This window comes from the organism of the source record quoted next, unplaced genomic scaffold (assembly GCF_019419815.1).
Source record: "Pyrus x bretschneideri cultivar Hongxiangsu unplaced genomic scaffold, Pyrus_bretschneideri_v1 Contig48, whole genome shotgun sequence".
Taxonomy (NCBI): Eukaryota; Viridiplantae; Streptophyta; class Magnoliopsida; order Rosales; family Rosaceae; genus Pyrus; species Pyrus x bretschneideri.
Genome location: NW_025999785.1, coordinates 2,888,372 through 2,905,983, shown reverse-complemented (window position 1 = coordinate 2,905,983; position 17,612 = coordinate 2,888,372). Strand labels below are relative to the sequence as shown.

The following is a 17,612-nucleotide window of genomic DNA, read 5'->3' as shown; positions in this document are numbered from 1 at the left end:
TCTCATCCTTACCTAGCACGAGGCCTTTTGGGAGCTCACTGGTTTGGGTTCCGTAGGAACTCCGAAGTTAAGCGAGAAAGGGGCTGGAGCAATCCCATGATGGGTAACCCACTGGGAAGTTGCTTGTGAGTTCCCATAAATAAAACCGTGAGGGAATGGAAGTCCAAAGCGGACAATATCATGCTACGGTGGTGGAGCGGGCTTGGGAAATGACCCGCCCCGGGCCGGGATGTGACATTGAAGGTGAAAATTTAACAACGATTTATGTATGAAGTTGTAGAAACTGACTAAAAACTATTTTTTCTCAAAATTGCAATATTTTTATTTTCGCGAAATATTTTCAATAACCATTAAGGAAAATTTTATAAGGCATTGGGAAGCGGATTTACGATTCATTGAGCAACAAATGTATATTTATTAGAGTATTTATGTCGAAAACTAAAAAAATAAGTGAAAATTATAGTAGTGAGGCCGAAAACATTGTTAAAATACGGTTCCACCCTCAAGAATATTAACGGAAAATATTAATTTAATTTTCAAATTTCACGGTGAGGTGAAGGTGAAAATAAATAGTTTGAACGACGATTTATGTACGAATTTGTAAAAATCGACTAAAAATTGTGAGTGTTAACGCACGTTTTTTGTAAAATTCTATAAGGTAAATTGAATAAATAGTTTGAACGACGATTTAAGGAAAAATTTATAAGGTAGTTGGTAGCGGATTTACGATTTATTGAGCAACAAATGGATATTTAGTAGACTATTTAAGGCAAAAACTAAAAAAAATAAGTGAAAAATATAGTAGTGAGACCTAAAATATTGTTAAAATTTGGTTCCTAACTCCAGAATATAAATGACACACCCCGTCCCGAAGGAGGGCATGCTGGCAGTCACGTGAGAGTGACGTAACCATTTACACAGTTCGGAAGCTTTAAAAATATACAATTTCTAAGATGAACCACCCGAAGGTGAGTCCTCATTTGGTCCATTCTGTCAGAACACCGTTGAATTTTCCTCGTAGTCACCACACCTTTGCATATACTTGAACCTGGAGGGGCGCAAAACCAAAATTGAGTGGGTCAGTAAAACAATTCTTTTCCAAATCCAAACACTTCTCAAAAGTTTGTAACCCCTCTCTGTAAAACCTGTATACTTTCTCAGAAAATAAACATATATACGTATGTATAGATATGTCAATCAAGCTCAAAGGTATGACAATTATGCTCAAAATATGCCAATCATACTCACATCGGAATCTCATAATAAAATGTAAATGCTCAAGCATAACACATATCAATAACATATAATCTAGCAGCCGGGAGTCACCTAACGTGACCTGTACGGCAGCCTATAGAGCTCCAATCTCATCTCATTAACTAAATCTGCACACGAGTCGGAACCACCTAATGTGGTCTGTACGACAGGCTAGGTGTAATATATATACGCTCTAGTGCTACGATCACGTGAAGCTATGCGACGAATCACGGGTCACCTACGAGTCGGAACCACCTAATGTGGTCTGTACGACAGGCTTTGCACCTGACTTGGATCCAAGCTGAGCGTGTGGTGCGGGAGGTGAACATACACGTGAAGGCTATGCCCTGGCCACGGGCGGGAGCACTAACACCGGGGTGCAGATTATGAGCTCTCTAAGCATCTCAAGCTACTACTGAATACAAACATGAATACCACTTACCTGGCACTTACCTGTGCGTCCACAGCACCAAATACGCATATATATATATATATATATGTATGCCACTACTAATACATGTGATGATGCATAAACGACAAACATATGGTGCATGGCATGAAACAAATAACATTTTCTAACCAATTTCTGGAAATATAAACGTATATAGTTATATATGTATTTCCATCGTAATTCAATCGTATTCCAAATGTATTTCATACGTATATCAGATGTATATCAAATGTAGCTTACCTGGGCCTCCTCAGCACCATGCAACAATATGCATAATTATGGTAATGCACATATTAAAACATGATGCATATATGACAGGATATTTAATTCGTATTTCCTTTAAAATACGTTTCCTGGGAAATACGTCTAGCATACGTATATATACGAAAAACAAAACTGCCCACTCACAGATTATATCGACGTCTCGTAGGTTCCTGAGCCTCCCCTAGATTGGTTACATTCTTCCTCTGTATAATTTTTCACCTATACAAAAAGTAACCAAATTGAAGTTATTTAACGCGCATACGCCAAACATTCGTCCATAACTTTCTCATACATTGCTCAAATTGGGTATATGAATATACCACGGTGATCTACACGACGTCACGAACGCGTGACAATTTTCAGAATTCAATTTGGACCACGCACGCGCCCCCACGCGCCTGGAATAGCACGGACCCACGCGCCCCCCACGCGCGGCCACGTGCCGTTTGACTGACGGAATATTCCGTTTGACTGACGGAATATTCCGTTTGACTGACGGAATATTCCCTAACTGACGCCGTTAGTCCTGTAGGAATATTCCGTTAAAACTTAACGGAATATTCCCCTATCTTCTCCGGCGAGTCACCGCCGCCGGCGCCGGCGCCGTCGCCGGAAAACTGCAAAAACTTCAAAGTGTCATAACTTCTTCATTTCTTAACCATTTTCGACGTATTATATATCAAATTGAAGGTATTGACGAGACGAACACATCCATACCTGCCTTGACCCCTAAATAGCCGTGGATTCGCCGGAAAAAGCCTCGAAAGCTCCGGCCAAACTTTGAGCTTGTTGTTCTTCGTGTTCTTACGTCCAAAAACTTCCAACGAACTACTCCAAGCCTCCTTAGGACCTCAAGAAGCTTCCTATAAGCTTGAAAAGTCCTAAAAATCAACCAATAAAAAGTTGATGAATAGTACCTAAATCGGACTACCTCGAATCGACATGAAAACGAAGGATTTCTCACCTGAAAATGGTATGGTTGCACTCGTACGAGCTTCACGAGTCCAAAAATGCCCTTGGTTCCTTCGATCCATCAAGGTTTGGGTGATGTGTGTGTTGTCCGTACGTTTTCATAAGGAAGAAGAAGAATGAATAGAGCTTGGGAGAGAGAGAGAGAGAAGAGACAGAGAAGAGACAGAGAGTGAGGGAATCCCGGGAGAGAAAGAGAGTGTATGAGTGTGGGTGTGGTCCTACAACACCACACAACACAAAACTACACGTAAAGTAACGAACTAGGGGGTAAAATCGTAAATTCACACGTACATTTTTATAATCTCGGGACGGGATGTCACAATAAACGGAAAGTATTACTTTATTTTTCAAACTTCATAGTGGGACGAAGGTGAAAATAAATAGTTTGAATGACAATTTATGTACGAATTTGTAAAAATCGACTAAAAACTATGAGTGTTAACCCACTTCTTTTGTCAAAAATGCAAATTTTTTATTTTCGCAAAATATTTTTTGTGAGCATTAAGTAAAATTTAGAAGGCATTTGGAAGTGGTTTTACGACTTATTGAGTAACAACTGTATATTTAGTAGACTATTTAAATCAAAAACAAAAAAAAAGATTGAAAAATATAGTAGTAAGGCCCAAAACATTGTTAAAATGGGGTTCCACCATCAAGAATATAACAAAAAGTATTACTATAATTTTCAAATTTCATGGTAAGGCGAAGGTGAAAATAAATAGTTTTAAGGACAATTTTTGTACGAATTTGTAGAAACTAACTAAAAACCATGAGTTCCCACGTTTTTTTGTCAAAAGTGCAAATTTTTTATTTTCGTGAAATATTTTCCGTGAACATTAAGGAAAATTTTATAAGCCATTTGGAAACAGATTTACGATTTATTGAGCAACAAATGTATATTTAGTAGACTATTTGACACACCCCGATCAATATCAGGGCATGCTGGCCGTCACGTGGAAGTGACGTAACCATGTGCACAATGCGGAAGTTAATAAAATAATAATAAAAATAGTACGAATAAATAAAAACCAGCTTTACACAAGTAATAACAAACATGTGCAAGCGTAAGTGTGAACACAAAGTTCAGAGCACGAAGACCTAATGCAGTCCGGGAGAAAACGACACAACAAAAGCACACCCGAAGGTGGTCCTACACTGGTGATAGTCTGTCAGATATGGCAGGGAAATCCTCCGGGAGCCCACCAAACGTGCTAGCCAACTAGAACCTGGAGGGGCGCAAAACAAAAAGTGTGAGTGGGCAAAATCAAAGCTTTTCAAAAACCATTTCATAAACAAGTTCTAACCCCTCGCCGTAAAACCTGTATACTTCCTAGAAAATATAATATACATATATATAAATCATGCTCGGAAAATATGCTATGCCAAAACCTCGAAGTAAAATGCAAGTGCTTAGGTAATATCACCTCAATGTCATATAATCTGTCAGTCGGAGTCACCTAACGTGACCTGTACGGCTGAATCTAGAGCTCAAATCTCCATCTCACTAACTATACCTGCACACGAGTCGGAGCCACCTAAAGTGGTTTGTACAACAAGCCTGGGTGTAATATAAGTACGCTCAAGTGCTACGATCACGTGAAGGCTAGGCGAATAATCGCGGGTCACCTACGAGTCGGAACCACCTAAAGTGGTATGTACGACAGGACTGTGCACCTAACTTGGATCCAAGATGAGCGTGTGGTGCGGTAAGTGAACATCACGTGAAGGACTGTGCCCGACTCTAGGCAGGAGCACTAACACCGGGGGTGCAGGTTATGAGCTATCTCTAAGCATCTCAAATCACTACTGAACGTAAACATAAATCATAACTCACATGGCACTTACCTGTGCGTCCGCAGCACCAAACATATATAAACATATGCGATTCATAAAGCATAATTAAATGACAAACTATAAGCATGGCATATAAACGAATAAACGTTTCATTTCACTTTCTGGGAAAAACATAAGTATATAGGTATATACGGAAAACCAAAAACCCACTCACTGGTATGTGGAAGGGTCGTAACCCCCTTGCCTTGAGTGACCGTGCTCGTCCTCGGAATAGGTATCACCTATATGCGAAACAACTATAAAAACGTTAATTTTAAAACACATAACCAACCTTATGAAATAACTTCTCATACAATGCTCAAATGGGGTGTATGAATACACCAACGTGATCTACTCAACCTCAGAAACATCCCCATATTTTTAGAAAAATTTTCCACCGCCGCACGCGCCGGCCACGCGCAGGCACGTGCCTGGCACGCTGACAGCGTCAGTTAACGCCGTCAGGAATATTCCGTTAACTTTAACGGATTCCGTTAACGCCGTTAGGAATATTCTGTCCAAACTGACGGAATATTCCGTCGTCTTCTCCGGCGCCGGAAAATCGCAAAATTTTCAAACTGTCATATCTTCTTCGTTTTTCAACCAAATTTCACAAAATTGGTACCAAATTGAAGCTTACAATGAGAGGAACAATTTCATACCACTTTCAAGAGTTAAAATCCATGGAATCTCACCGGGAAAACACCACCAACTCCGGCCAACCTCGAAACTCACGATCCCGACGTCCAAAACCTTCAAACGAACCACCCCGAGCCTCCTAAGGACCTCACCAAGCTTCCTACAAGCTTGAAATTCCCAAAAACACAAGAATTAACGTGTGCATGAACAGTAACAAAAATCGAGTATCCCGAGTTCGACGTGAAAACGAAGGTATCCTTACTTGAAATGGGTATGGTTGAACTTCTACAGACCTCACGAGCATCGATATGTACTTTGTTTCTTCGATCTGTGAAGATTACAAGGGTTTTGGGGTATGTCCGTACAAATGGGATAGAAAATGGGGAAGGGAAAGGGCACGGGACAGGGTGCAGGGCAGGGAAAGGGTGAAGGAAATGTGTGGGGAAATGTGTGTGGTCCACAACCAGCCACACCAAGCTCAAAACAACCACACAACGTAAAAATCACACTAGGGGCAAAATCATCCTTTCACACGTACGTTTTAAAATTTTTCGAAACGGGCTGTCACACTATTTACGTCGAAAACTAAAAAAATAAGTGAAAAATATAGTAGTGAACCCAAAATATTGTTAAAATGGGGTTCCGCCCTCAACAATATTAACGGAAAGTATTAATTTAATTTTCAAACTTCACAGTGAGGCGAAGGTGAAGATAAAGAGTTTGAACGATGATTTATGTACGAATTTGTAAAAACTGACAAAAAAGCGTGAGTGTTAACCCACTTTTTTGTCAAAAATGCAAATTTTTTATTTTTGCGAAATGTTTTCCATGAGCATGAAGAAAAATTATCATAAGGCATTTAGAAGCGGATTTACGATTTATTGTGCATATTTAGTAGACTATTTAAGTCGAAAACTAAAAAAATGAGTGAAAAGTGTAGTAGGGAGGCCCAAAATATTGTTAAAATGGGGTTCCACCCTCAAGAATATAACAAAAAGTATTACTATAATTTTCAAAATTCACGGTGAGGCGAAGGTGAATAGTTTGAACGATGATTTATGTACAAATTTGTAAAAAACGACAAAAAATCATGAGTGTTAACCCTTTTTTTATGCAAATATTATATTTTCATGAAACATTTTCCATGAGAATTAGGGAAAATTTATAAGGCAGCTGGAAGCGGACTTAAGATTTTTTTTAGCAACAAATGTATATTTAGTACACTACTTAAGTCGAAAGCCCAAAATATTGTTAAAATTGCGTTGAACCCTCAAGAATATAACGGAAAGTATTACTATAATTTTCAAACATCACGGTGAGGCGAAGTTGAAAGGAAATAGTTTGAATGATGATTTATGTACGAATTTGTAAAAACTAACTAAAAACTGTGAGTGTTAACCAACATTTTTTTGGTTAAAAATGCAAATTTTTATTTTTGCAAAATATTTTCCGCGAGCATTAAGGAAAACTTTATAAGGTGTTTGAAAGTGGTTGTATGATTTATTGAGCAACAAATGTATACTTAGTAGAATATTTAAGCCGAAAACTTAAAAGAAAAAAAATGTGAAAAATACAATAATGTGGACCAAAACATTGTCAAATGGGGTTCCACCCTCAAGAATCTCAATGGAAAGTCTCACCTTAATTTTCAAAACTCCACATTGAGGTGAAGCTAAAAATAAATAGATTGAACGGTGATTTATGTACGAATTTGCAAAATCGACTAAAAGTAGTGAATGTTAACCCATGTTTTTTTGGTCAAAAATGAAAATTTTTATTTTTGCAAAATATTTTCTGCGAGCATTATGGAAAACTTTATAAGGTGTTTGGAAGCGGTTTTATGATTTATTGAGCAACAAATGTATACTTAGTAGAATATTTAAGCCAAAATTTGAAAAAATAAGTGAAAAATACAATAGTGAGGACCAAAACATTGTAAAATGGGGTTCCACCCTCAAGAATCTCAACGGAAAGTCTTATCTTAATTTTCAAAATTTCACGATGAGGCAAATGTGAAAACAAATAGATTGAACAATGATTTATGTACGAATTTGTAAAACCGACTAAAAATCGTGAGTGTTAACCCACTTTTTTTGGTCAAAAATGCAAATCTTTATTTTTGGACAATATTTTCCGCGAGCATTAAGGAAAACTTTATAAAGTGTTTGGAAGTGGTTTTATGATTTATTGAACAACAAATGTATACTTAGTAGAATGTTGAAGCTGAAAATTGAAAAAATAAGTGAAAAATACAATAGTGAGGAACAAAGCATTGTCAAATGGAGTTCCCTCAAGAATCTCAGCAGAAAGTCTTACCTTAATTTTCAAAATTTCATGGTGAGGCGAATATGAAAAAAAATAGATTGAATGATGATTTATGTACGAATTTGTAAAACGACTAAAAATCATGAGTGTTAACTCACGTTTTTTTTGTCAAAAATGCAAATTTTTATTTTTGCGAAATATTTTCTGCGAGCATTAAGGAAAACTTTATAACTTGTTTGGAAGGGGTTTTATGATTTATTGTGCAACAAATGTATACTTAGTAGAATATTTAAGCCGAAAACTGAAAAAAATAAGTGAAAAATACAATAGTGAAGACCAAAATATTGTCAAATGGGTTCCATCGTCAAGAATCTCAATGGAAGGTCTTACCTTAATTTTCAAAATTTCATTGTGAGGCGAAGGTGAAAACATATAGATTGAACGATGATTTATATGCGAATTTATAAAACCGACTAAAAATCATGAGTGTTACCCACATTTTTTTGGTCAAAAATGCAAATTTTTATTTTTGAGTAATATTTTTTGCAAGCATTAAGGAAAACTTTGTAAGGTGTTTGGAAGCGGTTTGATGATTTATTGAGCAACAAATGTATACTTAGTAAAATATGTAAACCAAAAGCTGAAAAACAAAAATAAGTGAAAAATACAATAGTGAAGACCAAAACATTGTCAAATGGGGTTCCATCATCAAGAATCTCAACGAAAAGTCTTATCTTAATTTTCAAAATTTCACAGTGTGGCAAAGGTGAAAACATATAGATTGAACGGAGATTTATGTACGAATTTGTAAAACGACTAAAAAATCATGAGTGTTAACCCATGGTTTTTTGGTCAAAAATGTAAATTTTTATTTTTGCGAAATGTTTTCCACGAGCATTATCGAAAACTTTGTAAGGTGTTTGGAATTGGTTTGATGATTTATTGAGCTACAAATGTATACTTAGTAGAATATGTAAACCGAAAATTGAAAAAATAAGTGAAAAATACAATAGTGAGGACCAAAACATTGTCAGATGGGGTTCCACCCTCCAGAATCTCAGTGGAAAGTATCACCTTAATTTTCAAAACTTCACATTGAGGTGAAGTTGAAAATAAATAGATTGAATGGTGATTTATGTACAAATTTGCAAAACCGACTAAAAGTCGTAAGTGTTAACCTACATTTTTTCAGTCAAAAAAGAATTTTTTATTTTTGTGAAATATTTTCCTCGGGCATTAAGGAAAACTTTATAAGGTGTTTGGAAGCGATTTTATGATTTATTGAGCAACATGTATACCTAGTAGAATATTTAAGCCGAAAACTTAAAGAATAAGTGAAAATACAATAGTGAGGACCAAAACATTGTCAAGTGGGGTTCCAACCTCAAGATTCTCAATGGAAAGTCTTATCTTAATTTTCAAAATTTCATGATGAGGAAAAGGTGAAAACAAATAGGTTGAACGATGAAAATTTTTGTTCAAAAATGAAAATTTTTATTTTTGTAAATATTTTCCGCGAGCATTAAGGAAAACTTTTTCAGGTGTTTGGAAGTGGTTTTATAATTTATTGAGCAACAAATGTATTCTTAGTATAATATTTAAGCCGAAAACTGAAAAAATAAGTGAAAAATAAAATAGTGAGGACCAAAACATTGTCAAATGGGGTTCCACCCTCAAGAATCTTAAAGAAAAGTCTTATCTTAATTTTCAAAATTTCATGGTGTGGCGAAGGTGAAAACATATAGATTGGACAAAGATTTATGTACGCATTTGTAAAATGACTAAAAAACGTGAATGTTAACCCATGTTTTTTTGGTCAAAAATGCAAATTTTTATTTTTGTGAAATATTTTCCGCGAGCATTATGGAAAACTTTTTAAGGTGTTTGGAATTGGTTTGATGATTTATTGAACTACAAATGTATACTTAGTAGAATATTTAAACCAAAAACTGAAAAAAAAAAAAAAAAAAAAGTGAAAAATACAATACTGAGGACCAAAATGTTGTCAAATGGGGTTCCACCCTCAAGAATCTCAATAGAAAGTCTTACCTTAATTTTCAAAACTACATGGTGAGGCGATTGTGAAAACAAATAGATTGAACGATGATTTATGTACGAATTTATAAAACCGATAAAAAATCGTGAGTGTTAACTGACGTTTTTTGGGTCAAAAATGAAAAAATTTATTTTTGCAAAATATTTTCCACGAGCATTAAGGAAAACTTTATAAGGTGTTTGGAAGCGGTTTTATGATTTATTGAGCAACAAATGTATACTTAGTAGAATATTTAAGCCTAAAACTTAAAAAATAAGTAAAAAATACAATAGTGAGACCCAAAACATTGTCAAATGGAGTTCCACCTCAGGAATCTCAATGGAAAGTCTTGCCTTCATTTTCAAAACTACACATCGAGGCGAAGATGAAAATAAATAGATTGAACGGTGATTTATGTACGAATTTGCAAAACCGACTAAAAATCGTGAGTGTTAACACCCACAGATTTATTTCCATTTTTACTTTTTGAAAAAGTATGCCTACGGTCTGTAATTCAAAACTTGAAAACCCAAGAGTAGTTGATTTCATTCTCTCTTTTATTCCCGAATTTCTCAATTTAAAGTTTCCTCATTTCAAGTACGTAAACATGTCATAAGTTGGGTGTAGGTGTAACAAAAACAAAAGAAACCTATTTATCATTTCATTTACAATTCAAAATAAAACTTTGGAGACTTGTTCTATTCAATTTGTCCCCATAGAATCCCCTTTTTCGACCGTGTACAGGTAAAAAAAGATATCATCTGTCTTATTGAAGGTTTTTTCAATGTGCTGGGAACACGATTCGATACACAAATATCATAACATAAGTGGTTTAATATTTGACAAAACAAAAATTTAAAACTGCTGACAATATTCCAAACACATTGAAAATTTTCTCCTGAGGGATGTGATGGAGGACCTAAAATCATTTGACAACCCAACAGAACACAAATACACCTACAAAACATAAATTTTAAATCATGGGGATCATATCATCTTTCGATGACATAGCTCCCATAACAATTAAGCTAATATTTTAAATTGGTTGGACAAGATTGCAGACCTTGTACTCAAGGGAATAAGATTATCTCCCCTTTTTTTTCCCTCATTTTCCCTCTCTTCCTATTTGAACGGTCATGGTTAAGACACGTCAATATCTTATATTAATTTTTTATAAAAAGAAAAAGAAAAAATAGAGAATGTGAGAAGAGGGGATGGAAGGGAATGGAAAGAGGGGGGAGAGAATCTTAATCCGTACTCAAGTACAAAATCTACTTTATCAATGCAATCAAAGATAACCCTAAAGCGGTGATATTCCAAGTCAACAACACATCGTAATGAAATAAAACTATAACAAATAGCAGTGCGTAATTGACTTGAGATATCTCCACCGTTGTGGTTGGTAAGTTTGAACCGAAAGAGCTTACGCAATACATGTATGAAATTTGAGAACTTTGTGGAAGTATTTTAAACCTATCACGCGTTGATATTTGAATACTATTCAAAGCAAAGAACTCGAAAGAATAAGGAAAACAGTGTGCAATATCTAAGTTAATAATACTTCATAAAAACAACTTTAAATCAAAAGAGATCCTGCAAAAGGGGCCAGAGGCAAGCAGAGAACAAAAAAAATTCTCCACTATTAGATTGAACCTATCTATGAATTTTTTTCCCTTTTGCAAATTTACTTTGTCAATTGTTTGTTTTATGTCTCAATATAACCCCCAATTATTTGGTTTTCCTTTTTCTCGTTTGAGAACTAAAGGAGAAGAAGCCAGCAGTGAGATTGAAAAGAGATTTTTTATTATAATTAAAATTCGTTTGGAATTGCTTTTAGAATGATTGAAAGTAATTTATAAATGAAGTTCATAACTGATGTTTCAATCATCTTAAAAACATTTGAAGCCCTAATTTTTTTTTTATAAGTGCTTTCAATCATCTTAAAAGCACTCCTAAATAAGTACTTACACTCTTAGCACTACATCCAATCAAACACAAGTTCCCAAAAGATGCAAACTTTTATGAACAAATATGATCCATCATCTTGAATAATTTTCTGTAGAGACAAGGATTTGTTGGACATGAAACATGTGATAGGGGGAATAATCAAGCAACATTGTGTTTGACAACTAACTCCAATTTAAATCATCCCAAATTCTCTGTACAGAACGTTCGTTCCATAGCCAGACTATCTAAACCATATGGTATTTTAGAAAACTAATCTAAGTTTGAATTGTTCACCACATCATCCTCCAAGAGTGACTAATATGTCAATAAGGGTTCAATCGATAGCCAAAATCTATAAAATTTGAAGAGAAAGAATACCAAATTGTTCAATTTTACAAGAGACATTGCAAAATATGATGTGATAACATCAATATTTCCATTAATTAAGAAAAAAACAATGACACATCCCCTCCAATTCCAAATGAACCAAAATTAAAAAACAAAAAAAAGGTTAAAAATTAACTCCTGCACCTCGTGATGGCGCTGCAGCCGCGGCTGTAGGGGTTGGACTGGGCCCCGGGCTGGCAATTGTAGTAGGAGGCGCCGCGCCTGGAGCAAGGCACTGTGTTCCTCTGCAGCGCACCGTAGCTGATGTAGTTGCTGGTCGCTAAGATGCGACGGCTGATCTCTGAGTCCATGTCAAACTCCACCTCATCGTTCCCTGCAGCTAAGGCGCACTCGGCTATGGAGCCCTTGCAGGCTGACTTGGCGGCTGCGGCGGGTATCCAGGAGAGGTGGTGGTGGTCCTCACTTGACGAACCCACCACCATTATTGAGGCGCAGATCAGGAGGAGGAGAGAGAAACTGTGCAGACTAGCCATTGTTGCCCAAATAAGAAGCTTTTCACTCTCACTATTTCTTTGTTGCTTCTATTCAAAGTTGAATGCTTTCTGATCCAGCTCCTTAATAATCTCTGTATTTTAATTTTAAATTTCTTGATCCGTATTTGCGTTTTGGTTGTTGATTCTCTTCACCAGTGAGCCAAGAGAGAGAGAGAGTGAGAGAGAAGAGGAGAGAGAATGGACAAAACAAACTAGACAATGACTAAACCTCAGTTAAGAACTTATAGCGGGCAGTTTCCAACAAATGACATTGGTATTGGTTCTTATTTACAGCGGTGCCCCTTAGAAGATTTTTTATTAGAAAAACTAATGAAAAGAATTTGAAAATTTTGAATTTTAACAATAAGGACAAAATAAAGGGTAAAATGAATAATACCAGGTTTAACTTTTTAGTATAAAAATATAGTTTTTCGTTAAAATAAACAGTACCGTAAACTTTTCGTTAAAACTCTTATTTATTTATTTTTGCTTCTGGCAAAATGTCAAACTTGCATTTAACTAAACTGCGGGAGAAAACTCCAATTCGGGTGTACAGACACCCCGCGTCCTGACCGATGTGGCTACCTTGTATACTTTTTTTGAATTCAGCGTTGAATTAAAAGCCATTTGCGAGACAGAAAACATACTAACTCTAACCACAATAGAAACAACCATAATAATTTAAGCTAATTGCTTGACTAGACAGTAGTTGTAGGCTTGTAGCACAGCCTTCCTTTAGCCTATATGAAGATGGGATAGTTTAGCTAAGTCATATAATGAATAACTTAATTCGGTATTAAATTCGTCATCTACGAAATGTGAACTTAAGAACTCTCATTTACAAGTGGAGATAAATAATATTAGACCGTTATACTGAGCGGCAGTACAAGAATATTAATAATTCATTTTAAACCAAATCCATAAAACCAATGGCAAATATAGTAATTACAAGTAAAATCATATGCACATTCATAACCCAACCTACTAATCAACATTCAACCTTAGTTGACCGGTTGTGCCACTGTCTCTATCTCTCTCTTAAAAAATGGAGATTACAGAGACAGTGTGTGTGTATTAATAAAATATAGTATGGAAGAGGGAACACGGCATCTAGGGTTTATATTACACCTATCCCAAGTGGCCAACTCCATCAAAGAATCGTTAACCTATACACGTTTTCTCCTTCCTATCCTACCTGTTTCTCTCCTTTATTTATTTATTTACTTGATAATTTATTTATAGGACGGATTTGTGGCATCGCAGATTTATAATATTTTTTTACATAATATTTGGTATGATTTATTATGTGATGTATTTCGACAATTTGAATTATTTATGTTTTAAGTCTTCTTTTAAAGATTACGATATTCAAATCTAAAATCATATTACAATTAGATTAAGGGCTTAAGATTTCTTTCTATAATTGTATTCGTCTAATTTTTTCATGACGAATGAATGTTTAGCGGTTTTTGATACGTCTAAATTTTTGCAAAAATAATTTATGAATGATGTTCTAAAGATAAACTATTTGAATCGTTATAATACATTATAAAATGAGTCTCACAAAAGATTATGTCAAAACTGTATTAAAAAAATGTCACAGATCCCACACCCCTTTATTTATTTGATAGTTAACTTATTTATTATTTTATCAGTGAGTAACAGCTAGTCTTCTTCCTCCATCCCATTGGCGTCATCCTTCTATTTTTTTCAACATAAGCGTCATCCTTCATTATTTTGCCCTTTCTGAGTTTGTACTACTTTTTCGTTCTAACATAACCGTCCCCCATTTTACTCTTCATGTTTTTCCTCCATTATTTAATTTACCAAATCCAATATGTCAGTTGAATCCTTCCAACATAAAGGAAAAAGGAAAAAGGAAAAAGGAAAAGAAATTTGGGTTGGATCCACGCACAAAGGTTGAAATAGTTTTTCTTCATGCTTATGCCATTGACATTTGTAAAGTGAAAGCTAGTACTCGAGCGGATTGCAACTCAATTGATTAAGAATATTTAATTATGCATCAAAGGTTTTGTGTTCAACTGCATCTTGTTTGTTTTCTAATTTATAAGAGTGTACATTCAATCCGTACTCTTAAGTTTATTGTTCAAAATAAAGGGCATGGGTCTTCTTTGGGTCTCACTATCCAGAGCACAAGGACTAGTCAATTAAAACCACTTAAATTAAAATTGACGATTTTCATTAACTTATTACGCTTATTCTTCTTATTCAAAACAAAGATTCTGAACTCTTTACACACAAACCAAAAGTTCATATTTTATGATCCATATACTCGAAACAATAATGTCTAGAGAGGATCAAATAGCACAATAAAGTTGATTAAGCACTATTTCCTTTCTTTTCGATAAAGCTATGCGATTCGATTCAATGTTTGTTATTGTTTTGAATTAAATACCCGCGCTTTTTTATCATAGAGCTACGGGATTTGAAAGGAGCAACGGATAGTGTTTAAATAAGCGGCGTTAGCCGTTAAATAGGTCGTGGGCCCGCCGCAGATCGCGAGGACGGTGTTTGCGCGTCCCAATACCAAATCCTCAGTTCTCCTCAAGCCAGCTGGTCCCTTAACAATCTCTTCCCCCTACAAATATTTTTAATTTCTTTCCCCAAAGTATACTATTATATTCTACTTTTTTTTCTAATAAATAATTTATGCAATTTTATAATTAAAGCCCTCTTTTCTCATGATTCATGAATCTTCCCTCGTCATTTTTTAATTTTGTTTCTGGAAGTGAACATTTTTTAGTAAACAAATTCCAAAGTTGTAATTAAAGATAAGATGAGGATATTTAGAATAAAGTAAGAGTGACTGTAAATAACAATAAGATAGGAAAAAATAGGTTAACGTAGTTTGAACATGTGAAATAAAGATTTATAGAGTTTTTAGTTTAAAAATGCAATTATAAGGTAAAGTCTCAGGGCAAAGAAGACCGTGAAAGACTTGAAAATAGACTTTAAAAAAAAAAGACATGAAGTACTTGAAGTTAACGGAAGATGGAACACAAAATTAACTCAGTAGGATTTAGCATCTATACAGCCGACCACGTTTAATAAAGTAAGACTTTGTAGTTGTTGAAGTGACATTTTTTTAATAAACAAATTGAAAGGTTGTAAAGGACAAGGGACGTTCTCACGGATGGACAGAAGTGCCCTCAAGAATCCTGATATTTTTTTACCCACACGGAGATGAAAACCCCAAGTTATTTTCAATGGTTTTTTTAAAGAAAATACTTGAAAATTTTAAGTTTTAACGATAAAGATAAAATAGAGGGTAGAGTAAATAGTAATATGATTGATTTTTAATGTAAAAATGTGATTTTTTATTAAAATAAACAGTATCAAAAAATTTTCGTTAAAGTTCTATTTTTTTAATTAATATCTAAAATTAGGTCCAGGTCCAGGTGCTAAAAAGCACATGAGAAATCCACAACCTGCAGTCCATGCACGCCGAAAGATCAAGGGGAAAGAGCAAATAATAACATCCTGGCATGTAAGCTATATGTTCAGGCATCATGCTGACATTAACGAGAAAAACACAAATTGCCCCAAACTCCTCGAGATAACTAGCCAACTAGGTGTAAGTGTGTCCTACCTGCAGGTTTTTAAGATTTCACAATCAACAACTTGAAAGGTCCTAAAGTGAATGAGCAATCTAAAGAAAGGTCCTAAATTGGAGACGGACTTCTCAGATGTCACGGTGACAGTATTCCAAACTAATAATAAACTTCTTAAACCGAGTTTCTACATCACGCATTGTGTGTCCTCTATGGATTCATGGCCATGAGTAAAATGAACAATGAATCAGATATTCCCACTTGGCATTTCTATTGGCTGTCTCAGCAATATTGCAGTTAAAAGGCAGGAAATCACTGCAACTGAGTCTTTCCTATCGTTTTCGTTACCACTCGTCCGGAAAAACCATCTCAAGACAGACAGAAATTCATTAGGGGTCCTATAAGCTGCTGCGTGATAGTGATGGATCAAAGTCCCCGTGCGTGAATTCTTGTTCCAACCCCACCAATTCTATGACGTATTTCGTACGAGTTCGGTAACTTTGACACCAAGAAATCGTTTCACAGTTTGAATAGAATGACATTTCCGTTTCTGATCTAATTGTGGATGACTTCATATTATTTACATGGATATTCACTCAAAGAAAAGCACAAAGCAGCCTTGCTCAATAAGTAAAGCCAATAAAGCATGTCGTTGAAGGAGAAAGATGAACTTACAACATGAGAAAGAAAAGAAATTTGGCCAACCATCACTGCAGCCACGAATCCTACTGTTCTTCATAGTACGGTGGTGTTGCTTGAATACAAGTCATTCCCTTCGTCCTCATCGCTGTCGTCTTCATCTGCATCTACCCAGTTACTAGGATGGTGTGAAAAACCACCGCCGTGAATTTGTGACCTTCTGGAAGCACCAAACTGCACAAGCTTTAGTTACTACAGTTGTATAAAACAAGCAAGATTAACCTAAATATTTTCTTACATACCTCTAGGTTCTTCCATGTGATCATTTTCTTCAGGGTGGAAGCTAGAATGACGAGTCAAGAGAAAGATTTTGAATCAAATGAAGAATCATATTTCATCATGCAATGACTCTGTTTACGACAAAATCACTTCTAGCATAAGGGCTTTAATGAAGAAGCAGCTCAAAACACTGTGAGTGATTTTCAAAAGAAACACATGATATGTGATTCTTCGGAAACCGCTGTTATTATCTACATACATTGAGGTCAAACAAGCCAAAAGCAGGAGATGTTGACCTTGATTAAGAGAATTGGGTGGGAGTTACTAGGCCCAGGTGGGAATTTACTTAGTTGGGTTTGTTGGGTTATAGGCCCCTCTCACTTTATGAAGCTTGCATTTGATTTTGAAAGAAATAAAAAACAAACTTTACAAGCTTAGATTTAATTAAAATCCTTATAATTCTTAGAAGGAGAATAGTTCTTCGAAACCTATAGAATAGTTTTTAGAATTTTTCGAACATTTTGCACCCGCGACCTATTCATTGATGCATCAAGGGTTCCACATGTATCAACCGTTAAAGT

General features: G+C 35.4%; 1 protein-coding gene and 1 long non-coding RNA gene across 2 annotated transcripts; both read right to left on the bottom strand.

Annotated features, from left to right (window-relative positions):
* Window positions 1-777: 777 nt before the first annotated feature.
* Window positions 778-3,257, bottom strand: LOC125470091. The gene is made up of 4 exons (XR_007252337.1): window positions 2,934-3,257; window positions 2,687-2,850; window positions 2,114-2,188; window positions 778-1,048 (listed from the first exon to the last, which is right to left on the bottom strand). It is a non-coding gene; the product is annotated as an uncharacterized LOC125470091 (long non-coding RNA).
* An 8,730-nt stretch (window positions 3,258-11,987) lies between these two features.
* On the bottom strand, window positions 11,988-12,768 carry LOC125470088 (rapid alkalinization factor-like). Its single transcript, XM_048568564.1, has one exon. It carries the CDS (start codon window positions 12,539-12,541, stop codon window positions 12,179-12,181), a length of 363 nt encoding a protein of 120 aa, XP_048424521.1. The 5' UTR covers window positions 12,542-12,768; the 3' UTR covers window positions 11,988-12,178.
* Between the last annotated feature and the right edge of the window lie 4,844 nt (window positions 12,769-17,612).

Excerpts from the sequence above, each read along its gene's own strand:
- LOC125470088 (XM_048568564.1), bottom strand. The coding sequence starts at position 12,541 with ATGGCTAGTCTGCACAGTTTCTCTCTCCTCCTCCTGATCTGCGCCTCA.